Source organism: Copadichromis virginalis, linkage group LG19 (genome assembly GCF_057382275.1).
Source record: "Copadichromis virginalis isolate Kocher_CV1m ecotype Utaka linkage group LG19, C_Virginalis_male_GT1.1, whole genome shotgun sequence".
NCBI classification, from domain to species: domain Eukaryota; kingdom Metazoa; phylum Chordata; class Actinopteri; order Cichliformes; family Cichlidae; genus Copadichromis; species Copadichromis virginalis.
This window is the reverse complement of record NC_140636.1, coordinates 13,883,058-13,894,768: the sequence shown is the minus strand read 5'-3', so window position 1 is coordinate 13,894,768 and position 11,711 is coordinate 13,883,058. Positions and strand designations below refer to the sequence as shown.

Genomic DNA, 11,711 nt, shown 5'->3' with positions numbered 1-11,711 from the left:
AGGAACTTTTCCTGTAAGTCCGTCACATGAGAATGAAAGCTCTGTGGTTTAATAAATGAACAGCTCAAAGATTAGTGGGAGACTTTGTGAGTCCTTTCAGATGTTTCTTTCATGATGGAAAAAGCTGTTCGGGAGACTCGTCCATTGTTGTAGCTCACATGGCTGAGAGACAGACTGTTTCAGACTTCCTAAACTCTGAGACGCGGTGCTCTGACAGGTTTGGAGTAAAATCTGTGCCGGCAGACACAACCTGTGACTCATCATTGAGTTTCTTCCCCAGAATAGTTCGGCCGCATCGGCGCATCTCAGTCGGACACCGGAAGCTAGAGTTCATATATCTGACAAATCAACCAGTTCAAACTCGGCAGCCAAATGTTTCTGAAACCAACATTAAGGATTTAGTGCTGATAAAGAGTCACATTAAGGTGTTTAATCACTTTTCTTTGCTTCCATAACAACAGAAGTGCGTCAGACACGAAGCAGAGTGCAGCAGAGTGCAGCAGAGTGCATGAATCGCTGCTCACTTACTTGCTGGTGCATCTGTAAGCAGCTGTTAGTCCTCAGAGGCGGCTCTTTGTGCGTCAGTGGTTTCTGGAAGGAAAAGAGGGACAATCTCCTTTAAAATCCCTTTGAGAAACCAGTCTCACAATCAAACACTAGATGGCAGTATTTAACTGAGAAACAACATGAGCTGGTTTTCATTGGTGATTCTGCTGCAGTGCTGTGGACATTTTTCACCAGAGGAAATGTTTAAATGTAAAAGTTGATTTTATAAAATGCTCCAGTTTCACTCATTCCTCTGTCAGCGAAACGTGTTCGTTAAATAAAAGGATATGAGAGCAGTGTGATTACCATGAAACACTTTTTTAATCACTGAGAGCAAACAGATGAACATGTATATAAACGTACACTTTAATTCCTCCTAAACAATTAAACTAACAATAAAAGACAAAAACCTCAATATTTCAGTTCATGGAGACGCTGAGAGAAACTACCACTCCCCTTCGCTGTTTGGAGAGACAAGCAGCGTCCCACACTTCAGGCTAAGCAGCATGCACATTGGGCTGAGCTTAAATACACAGATAATGCTACGGTCAGCTTTAATCTGCAACTTGCTGGCTTGCCGTTCCTGGTGGCCCTTACCATATGAGGGAGCTGGACATTAGCTAAACTGTTAATCAGTGACTGGCTGAGGTTGGCCAGCTCATGCAGGAGAGATTCATTTTGCTGTTCAATCACCTTGTTTTCCTCTTCTATGGACTTCAAGTTGGACTCCATTGTTGTGATCTGCAGAGAGGGACGGTGCAGAGTTAGTGCACAGCGTCACGGGCAGCTACGCACCACTGCAGGATCGGCTCATACGAGGTGTGACCAGAAAGTTCTGCAAATCCACCTCGACAGCCTCCAGGGCTGAAAAACAAGCCGCAATTCCCCCAATGTCCACAGGAGGCGTAGTACCATTTACGCATTCATGCTACTTTCTGCACGTTTGAGGCTCAAGCTGCAGCGAAGGATCTACAGGTAGGAGGCCCAGGGGTGCACAAGGAGACGACCTTGAAGGGAAGGCTAAACGTTAATCAGGCGTGTAATGTTGGTGTTAAGCCGGGATTTGGTGAGGACACCTAAACAGTCCAGCCTGAGGGAGCCTTTTGCTTCTCTTTAATTTGGCCTCCAGTTCAGTGGTTTGCTGACTGATATCTGCACACGCAGGGGGAGGAGCTACGTGAGACGTATGTCCACTTTGACATGTGTTCCCCTCACTTCAAGATGATCGCCACCCCTTATTCTAGCATACCCACCTCTAAGTATTTGCAGGTAAATCTTATTAGATTGTCACTTCAAATTACACCTTTAGTTGGAGGCAGCATTACAGGAGGAGGTGCTCAAGGAGCTGATCCACTTCCCCAGAACCTTTTTAGCTCCGCCTCATGACCTCATAATCTCCATAACAACGTTTGGCTTTTGAGCTCTGAGGGGCGGAGCTGCAGAACTTTACAATCACACCCGGTACAGACAGGAAGCGACTCACCTGTGTTCTGAGTTTGATCATGTCTGCTTCCACTTGTGAATTCGATTCACTTAAGTCTTTGATTTCTTCATCCAGCTGTTTGATCTCCTCGTCGTGCTCCAGCCCTGCACACAAGGAGGGACTCTCAATCACACGAGCACCTTCTGTGTGGAATAATTAAAAAGTGTGCCGGACGCTCGGCGTGCGACCGCCTCCACCTACACCGCGTCAGCTCGTTTAAGCTAATTAAGACTCAACAACCTCACAGACACATTACAGCAAACCCAGCCCTGTTCCTCGGCTCCCCTCATTATTCACACCCACTCTCACACACACACACTCCTGATTGGTCCATTATGTGGAATTGGAAGTCTCTTCAGTAAATCGCTCCCTGGCCGTGTTCCTGATTGGCTGTATTGTGTGTGTGAGTGGTAGCTGCCGTTACCGTTGCTGGCACGCTGCTGCTTTATTGTTAGCATTTCCACTCCGGAGAGCCTGGCTTTCCTCATGGCGGAGGTGGCACGCGGACAACCTGACAGACTGGAGGCAGCGACAAGAACAGGAAGCATTGTTTCAGTATATGATGGGCGCCACAGACACACACAGAGCGAGCCAACGCTCTCCACAGATGGAAAACACAACCCCCCCCCCGACCCAGTGTGTTCTTCCTAAAGAAGAGACGCTCGTGCTGGTGTGGCAAACTTCAACCAAGCAGCAGCCTGCAGTTCCTGCAGCGTCCAGCAGAGGCTCCAGAAATAAACATGTTTACAGCCCACAGTGCTGTCATCTGAAGCCCGGCACATATTTAATATACTGTCAATCAATCAATCGATCAATCAATCAATCTTTATTGGCAGAATTTACGTCCATAGTTAAAAAAAACAACACAACATATAAACCTTAAAAAATGATAAAATATTTTTAAAGACATAAAACCATAATATACATAAAATACACAATTACATAAAAGAAATCAATAAATACACAAACTGGTGCTTCCTCAGACTGTCGATCTGTGAGCTGCTAACCTGTTAGCAGAGCCGTGCAAACGTCCAAACACCCACAGTTACAAACATCTGACTGACACGACCCCCTGTAGGTGTCCTACCAAGGATGCTCATTGCATCATTATATGCAACGTGCAGTTTCTGCACTGTCTGTAAGATGTCCACAAGGGAGCAGCATGTAGCGGTGTGCAATACGCTTTAAACAAAGCTACTGGAACTGGAACCGAACAGAAGCTGAGTTTGGACATAGAGCTTCCAGCGCTGTCTGTATATGTCATATAAGTGTAATTGGTTTCCATGCAAAAGCTAAAGGAAGTGCTAAAAACGTCCTGCAGTCAGACATGTAACCCCGTGAGTGACGCTCAGGCTATAAGCTCTCCATCTACGCTTGTCTCCTGACACATGTTTGCTTATTCACTGCGAGCTCTTTCTGCACACATGGAAGCTCGACCGCTGAGTTTTTGACTCATTCAGCAGTCGAGCTGTTTTTCCTACGGTGGAGATGAAACTGTGTTCGTCTGTGGCAGAAGTTCCCACAGGTTGCTTGGCCGTCCCCCTTCTGTCCGGTTCATCCTGAATCAGCTCAATGGGCTTTGTGTTTGCAGACTGTGCAGCTCTTCCATCGTCTGAAGCCTCCATCTGGTCCTGTTCTCCTAATGTTTTGTCTGTAGGACGCAGCCCTGCCTGACCCGCCTGTCTGCCTGCTTACTGTGTTTCCATCCACACTGCAGACTTGCAGACAGCACCGGCCTAATAACACATCACAGTGCTGCCTGTGTTTATCCATTTATGTAGGGACTTTCATGCACGTTCTTCTCCTTAAAGCTCCGCCCACACACCCCTGACTCACCTCCGATGCGTCAGGAAGCTTCCGCTGACGTGACCCGAGCCGTCGCAGCCCGGCGTCGGGCAGGACATGCCCTCCGTCTTCCCGGACTTCCACGTGAACTGAATGCCATTCAGGTATCCGTCCTTTTGCCTCTTGGCTGCGATGGGGCATCCGGACGCGCTTCTGTGGGACGCGTACTTCCCTGTCACATGACCCTGACCGTCACATCCCGGGACCGGACACCTGAGGGGGGGAAAAAAGCACATTTTCATCATACAGGAGATAACGTCCTCTCTGTGACCTGTGAGCCGGAGCTCGTGCTTCCTCAGCGGTGAATTGCTGAACAGCTGATGTTATTTTTCTGTTTTGCGTCTTTGCTTTCGCTCTGATTTAAACAAAGATACGATCATCTTATTTTAAAGCTGTCCTAGTGGCGGCTCTTATCGCGGGGGGGGGGGGGGGGGGGGAACAGTGTCAGTGCATCAACACCCGTGCTAATCAGATGCATCGAGGCAGTAAATTATTCCAAATGTCACAGCACGCACAACGGATTACGGCTAAAGCCGTGGACGTATCAGTTCTGTCTGCTTTTAGTTCAGCCTCATGGAAAACAGATAGAGGGAGGTTCACCGGCTTTCTGCACTGACAGGAATTTATTTCATTCATCTTTGTCTGTTCTGCCCAAAGCTTCCCCTGAAGTGATGGGACAGTCCTCTCACACATGCAGGACAGTCTGAACTTGTCAGACTGAGCTGCTTTACTAGTTTCTTTCTGAGGAGAAATATCTGATTAGATCTACAGCACCCCCCCAATCTGGGGCATATCTCGTTTCCCCGCCCCTTCATTCATTCCTCACATAAACTCTCCATCATGCCGTCTCAGTGAGCCTCACCGATAAGTGTGCATAAATCAGGAAGACGCTCTTGTTTGCAGCAGCTTGTCTTCCTCTTTCGGCACGCCCTGTAACCACGGAGCATCCTAACACGGTCAGCGTGAGCCAACTGTCCTCGCAATCCGGCAGAATGAGGAGCGTCGGAGTATTGTTTGTGCTCTGCACCACCAGAGAAATCAATGCAGCTGCAGAGCTGAGGCCAGAGAAGCACATCGCGGGATTCGGCTAAAGTCAATCAATCTCTCTGCCTCCGTCTCTTTGTCTTTCCTACCTGTGTATGTCTGCAGGAGACTGCAGAACCTCCCCCAGCCTCCTGTGAACTCACACAACCCGCGCTCTCCGACTTTCTCCTTCACACTCCGGCACAAACTTTGCCCTCCGAGGACATTCGTCCTGTCAGAGCTCATACTGACTCCTGCTTACAGGAGGCGAGCAGCGGCACAGCTGTGCACGGCTCCTTTGCATCATTTAAAAGTCATTCATCACATCACGTGTCACGCGGGAAATATGTGGCGAGCAGAGCTGGTCCAGGAGGAGGAGTTATCACGGCGTTTCAGGGAGACAGAAGACAGATGATGAGTGTCTGTACTGCACCTGATAGGCTCCTGGTCCTCCTTGTTCTCTTTGCTGTGGATGATCTTTATCCCACTTTTCCTGGCACGCGGACACCCTGAAAGACTGTAGATAAATGACAGCGTTACAGAGAGGAGAGCGATCTGCAGGATTAATACGTGCACGGCGCGGCGGTGCTTTACCTTCTGTGTGAGGCGTAGTTGCCAGTGATATGTCCCGAACCGTCGCACCCTGGTGTCGGGCACCTGGGGCACAAAACACAAAAAGGGCTCAGGGCCTACGGCATCTCAGCTGCAACGTGCCACATTCATCTAAAGGAAAGAGCTGCGAGGTCTGCTTAAGACGGATGATCTGATTCATTCATTCATTTATGAAATTCCAGTGTTGCAAGGACAATATGTACAATGTTTACCGTTTATTAAAGAACAGTATCCTGAAATGCAACGAACTCTAACTGCTGGATTGGTGGACAGAGGCGGTTTCTCGCAAGTCAAGCCGATTTTGTTTTTTAAGGCATTTTTTCCAAAGTTGCAAAAGTATGACGTCACAACAATGTGATTGGTCACTTGCGATGTTGAACCTGGAACAACATTTATTATGATGATGTGGGAACAACAGCGACACGAGGTTATCAGATCGTGCGCTTCAGTGTCAGAAACTGCAGTTCCTCTAACGTCCACCGGAGGCTCTAAGAGCCAGCCAATCCCCATCCTTTCATAACGGCCGTGCTCAGCTTTTTAAATCACATCATCTGACCGATAACACAGCTGCCGAGAGGTTACCGTAGTAACTGAGCCGCCAACAAGTCCGAGCTGCAGTTTAGGTGAAATTCTGGGATGTTACTCAGCACTGATCAGCTCACCGTCCGGTGATATATCATATATAATATCATCCCTTGAGGGTTAGAGCAGATCCGCGTGCAGATGTGAGGACGTTACTGATCTTAATCCGGAGGCTTCTTTAACAATATTTACGTCTTTTTTTGCCATAAAATCTCTAAAATATGCGCCGAGCTCCTGCTGCTGTCGTTACGGCCTCACATTTAAATCACATGCACGTCTTTCCCACTCGGACCTCTTCAGTCCCCTCATCTCTTTCACTCAGGCCCTGCCTGCAAACCTCTCCGTCAGCAGCGCGTACATTTGTGTGAGCTCGACATACAAATCAAACGTGTGAGTGAATCATGTCACGCCTTACTTGAGCTCTTGCGCGTTGTTGGCCAGCATGCTTCGAATGCTTTTGTCAGCTAAAGGACAACCTGAGAGACTGGAAAATACAGCAGTGGAGCGTTAGTCACACAAGGATCAGGGAGGGAAAACTCCAACACTCCCACTACTGAAACACAACACAAGCAGCCTGCACTCACACTCCGCTCCAAAGCATGCACAGAAAACACACGATATCAACCAGGAAATGTAATAAAGCCATGATGCACGTGCAGGGAGCTGAGCTTTAACGTTAACCCTCTGAGTATTTGCACCCGTGGCCAAAGGTTGGGTGCGGCGCTCGGCTCAAACGGGGCTGAAGGGCGTTTCCGGAAACTTTGCCGTGAGTTTCGATGTGGGGAATCCAAAAGCGTGAGCCTTCGCTCGCTCCGTGCACACACGTCCCACACTCAGCATTTCTGCTTCCACCTGCCGTCTCTGAATGCTTAGTCTGCATCACGCTGTGGGAAAGGCCTGGAGAACCGAATAACACCAGCTTAGACGGCTTTACGCACGGCCCATCGAGGGATGGCTTCATCCCGGGGTTTAGCTTAGGAAAATGTAGCCGATCTTTAATTAATTTCTAGTCTCTTCTTATTCCGTATTTCAGCCCCGCTTCAGCGTGACCGGTCAAATAGTCAAAGGGCTAACAGATCAGAGAGAGAGAGGGAGAGAGAGAGCCTACAGGTGTCTGACAGCATAGTCGAGGTAAGCTGAAAACAATAAAGAGAAATAGACTTAGAATCCACCAGGAGAAAAGGAAGTCACACCTTCGATGTGAGGCGAAATTGCTCGTCAAGTGACCACTTCCATCACACCCCGGTGTGGGACATCTGCCACCGGAAAAATAGACAGATTTATAAGCCCAAAGGGAAGGAGAAGGAAAAGTGAAAATTAGAGAAAAAGCGGGGGAGGGGGGTCGTTTCTGGTGTGTTCGGTTTTCATTGTTTCCAGTTTAGCTTCACTGTCTCTGCTTCACACTCCTGACATCTCCACACTGACGGCTGCCGCGTCCATAAAGCGTCTACCACAGCGCAGGATTTACCAGGTCTGAGATCAGCGTGGACACACGGACAACGCTGGGAAATAAAAGTCATAGAGCAAAGCCACTGCCAGCAGCGCCGCACGGGGGGAGGAGGAAGGGAGGTGGTAGGCCGAGAGGAGGATGGAGGAAGAAACAAGGTGGAGGGGAAGCAGAGCACGAGTGGGGAGAGGCAGGTGGGGTCAGGTGGGAGGAGGAAGAGGGGGAGGGCGCTTACGTTATCAGGTCCTTCTTCGTCTCCTTGCACTGGAGGAATTTGGGCTTGGGGCTCGGCATGTTGACGTCTGTGGTGTAGGAGCGGTCGTCCAGGAGGTCGTGGAAGGGGTCGAGGTCGTCCGGCTGTGGGACGGGGGCGTGGAGCAGGAAGACACGGGGGGAAAAAAGATTTTTAGTGGTTTTACACTTTTCAATAAATCCAATCTTTCCATTAAAGGAACAGTTCACCTCAAATCACATCGACATCTTTTCCAGCTGCATATTTTCAAATATGATGGAACAAACTTCTGTACGGAAATTTAAACAGATACAGAAATAAATAAACGGCTCCGATAATAAATATGCGAGACATTTTTAGATAAACTTCATTTATCCAGCAGCCAAAACATTAAATACGTCTGCGTAGAAATAAATGAAACATGACAAAACAAATAATTTAAAGCCACATAAAAGAAATTAAATATAAGAAATAAAGTAAATAAACAAGTACAATAATTATGGAATAATTTAAATAGAGTTAATGATGTTTCATTGTTATTTGTGTCTGTGCTGTTTTTATATATTTAGTTATGGATTTATTTGCTGTTACATTTCTTTATGCATGTGCTTTTAAATAAACAGGAACATTAAAACAAAGGTAATGATTTTCACATTTGATAAAATATTCACTGACATTATGAATATATTTATTGCATTTCTTTCATTTTGGCCGTTCCTGTCCTCCGTAGCCTCGAGGCACAAACTGCCAAAATTGTTTTTATAATTTTTTGTGTGCTTGGAAAATAAACTGGAAACAATTAAAGAAGCAAATAAAAACACAGATATTAATAAATTATATATTTATAAATTATTTAATTCCTGTATTTATTTTGGATAATTTTTTATGTAAAAGTCTTTTTATTCCTTTGTTTTGGCAGTTTCGATCCTCCGTACTTGCTCTGAGCTTCACAGACTCTCGCACAAACTTGTGATCACAGCCTTCGTGAGCAGTTTCAAATATATGAATTCATTTTGAAGCACTCGTTCTCGCGAGCGTCTCTCTTCTCATAAACTCGTGATCGTCTCTCAGCGGGCGTGAAATCTTAAAATGTAGGAGACGTCTGATAAAACACAATAAACCAAAGTGAGTGTAGGACGAGCTCGATGTGGTCACGTGTGGGTCGAACGATCATCGCTGTCAGTCTGACAGGAAGTAAGCCCTGAGAGGAAGCACTGCCTCCCTCATGCATTTGCACACATTCATGGTGAGAACACTCAGGGAGTCGGCCCCCTCATGATGCAGCTTTCGGCCACTAGATGGCACTGCGGTGAAGCGCCAGCACGCTGCAGCCTGCGTTCTGTGGGCCTTTGTCTGCAGTGCTTGCGGCCGGGGCTCGACAGCCGTGGATGCAAATCCTCTTCTCCTTCCCTCAGTGCTTGCAGAGTATGTACAGTAATGTCCATAAAGAGACAGGTCCAGATACAGCCCAAATTATCCAGCACTCAAGCTGTCTCAGGGTGCGCGACGCTGGGTCGGGCCAGCCAGTTTCGCCAATTAAAGGGAGCGCAGGCTGCGAGGCGGCCACGCGGGGGAACGACGCAGGCATACTCGGAGATGCAGAAAGTAGGCTAGCATCTACACACTCCCAAAGAGACACACACACTCTTATGAATATTCACACACAGCAAAAGAGGCACATGTACTGTACATGCATGCGCCCGTCGCAGCAGTGGTGCATTGATTTCCTGCAGTTCTTTGATGAGATGAGCGATTCCGATTCCCTCCCAAGGTGCTACTTTGCATAATTCATTTTTGGAGAGGAGCAAAATGTAAAAACAGAAAGCCAGCATGCAGCGAGCACGACGCAAACAGAGACGGTAACTCCGCGCACGGCGGCGCTGACATCAATTAACATGCAGATTCATTAGGTTTCCCTCAAAAATCCCCCTCATATGACTTTCTAATGATTCCAAATATAACAGCGAGTCAGACGGCGAGGTAAGAAACCTCGAAGACGATCAGACGGCAGTGCAAATGTTTGACTTGGAGACAGAGTGTTGAATCAATGGCTTGGAGGGAGATAATTTGGGCTGAGCCTCGCTGAGCAGACAGCGTAAGTGACGCATGCCAACTGTATGGTCTATCAGCTTCCAGAGACACACTCCTGCTTTGTAATTATCACCGGCAGCATCACGGCCGCCTGTGGTCCGCCGCTCCCCTCCCTCACCCTCCTGCGCGTCACTCATCCGTCACGAACATTCAAAGATGGAGACAGACGTGATCTCGGCGACCTTTAGGCCGTGACCCCTTTACCTCTTTCTCGTCCTCATCTATGTGTTTGATCTTGGTGTAGTCTACGGGCAGGTCCCAGCAGTCTGCCGCGTCCCCCATGCCGTAGCAGCGGGAGCCCAGCAGGGCGGCCTGCCTCTGGGGGGACATGGGCTCAAGGGGCGTTAGCACCGAGTCGCCTACGCCGCCGCTGCAAAGACGCTTGCTCACGCTCAGGTCCAACGTACCGTTCTCATCGACATCTAGACCGGGACTCTGGAGGGTGCGCGGGGTCGGGGTCGGCGTGCGCGTGCGTTTAAAGTCGGGAGGATGAAGAGGCGGGGATGGAGAGAAAGGGATAAAAGAGAGAGAGAGAGAGCGTCTGATTAACAGCAGTCAAACATTTTCAGGCTCTACGGTCAGAGATGGCAAAACACTGAGGAGGAAAAAAAGTTTGCAGCTGCAGTTCAAACATCTGAAACAGCGCTCCAATTCTGTTTGGTGTTTTTGCCCAAGTCTGCGTAGGAAGAAACATTAGCAGAGCACAGTAACAGATCCAGGAGAGGGTCAAAAACCCGAAGAGGTCGTCAGCGCATCCCTCTGCGAACCCTCCTCTTCCTTTCTGTCTCCGTCTCTCTTTCCTTCCATCCCACCGCTCTGCAGTGTGTGTTTGTGTGTCGGTGTGTGAGTCTAATGTGAGCGGACATCGCGGGGGGGGGCAGAGGCTGAGGGTTAGGGAGGGCTGATGAGCAGCGGCGGTTGAAACAACGCCCAAAAATAGAGACAGAACTGGACTGTAACGAAGTGGGCCGAGACTCGGGACCTGAAGACTTCAACAACCGAGGCTTCAGCAACAAGGAGCCAACAAACGTCCCGGCTGCAGGCTCGTTTATCCAAGGAGGAAAACATCACATGAGGAACAACATAAAGTAAATCATGCACGAGTCCCGTCTTCTAAAAATCCCCAAACAGCTGAAATACAAGCCTGGCTTCTCCCTGCAGGACGCGTCTGAGCAGCTCATGTTTGTCTCTGTGGGTCGTGTGGAAAATATGATTTCTTAGTTTCTGCAGATTTATCAGCTTACAAAGATAACCTGAGGAAATGATGCAGAGACAAAGTGATCCACACCTGTGTGCAAAAGTAACTGCCCCCTGAACTTCACCATTGTAATGACTGCAGTCAGTGTTTGTGATGACGTCACTGTGGAGGACCCACTCTGTGCACCACAGTCTCCTCCACCATCCACAGGGGGCTCCACACAAACTCGCTCGTGTCCGAGGCTTCGTAACTGAACGTCGTCACCCATCGGGCTGCTTCTCCCGTCTTTGCTGTGATCCCAGGATACGGAGCAGCCCGGGACAAAGGCTTTTTAAACTAGAACCAGATCTTGTGCAAACCTCGCTGAGCAGAGCTCCAGTGTCCTGGATGAAAGTCTTGTGGATTGTAAGTACGAGTGATAGTTTACTGGTTTTACTGGTTGCGCCTTTGTGCTGCTGTGGTTACAAACAGAGCACAGTGATAAACAAAGTGTGCGAGGCACGGCCGTGGCGCCACGTGGCTCGCCGTGTGTGCCGCTGACTTGTTGCCCTCGTGAGCGTGCTCAGCACATCGCCCTCTCCTTGTCAGCTGTTGTACTGTGTGTCACTGCCCAATTAACGTGACCCACCCCTTCATATCGAGTTAACGAGGA

General features: G+C 48.6%; 1 protein-coding gene across 9 annotated transcripts in view; it reads right to left on the bottom strand.

Moving 5' to 3' along the window:
• The window catches only part of myt1lb (myelin transcription factor 1-like, b), a 105,249-nt gene that overhangs the window by 3,630 nt on the left and 89,908 nt on the right, over positions 1 to 11,711 (bottom strand). For 4 of the 9 annotated variants that reach the window (XM_085442390.1, XM_085442389.1, XM_085442392.1 and 1 more), the window contains 11 exons: positions 10,066 to 10,296; positions 7,774 to 7,895; positions 7,285 to 7,347; positions 6,507 to 6,575; positions 5,492 to 5,554; positions 5,331 to 5,414; positions 3,866 to 4,087; positions 2,454 to 2,548; positions 2,030 to 2,133; positions 1,144 to 1,287; positions 529 to 591 (listed from right to left, as the gene is read on the bottom strand). In XM_085442390.1, the coding sequence (XP_085298516.1) occupies positions 529 to 591; positions 1,144 to 1,287; positions 2,030 to 2,133; positions 2,454 to 2,548; positions 3,866 to 4,087; positions 5,331 to 5,414; positions 5,492 to 5,554; positions 6,507 to 6,575; positions 7,285 to 7,347; positions 7,774 to 7,895; positions 10,066 to 10,296 (1,260 nt within the window). The remainder of the gene's footprint in view (positions 1 to 528; positions 592 to 1,143; positions 1,288 to 2,029; positions 2,134 to 2,453; positions 2,549 to 3,865; positions 4,088 to 5,330; positions 5,415 to 5,491; positions 5,555 to 6,506; positions 6,576 to 7,284; positions 7,348 to 7,773; positions 7,896 to 10,065; positions 10,297 to 11,711) is intronic. The other 5 variants (XM_085442393.1, XM_085442395.1, XM_085442391.1 and 2 more) reach the window with 5 other exon arrangements.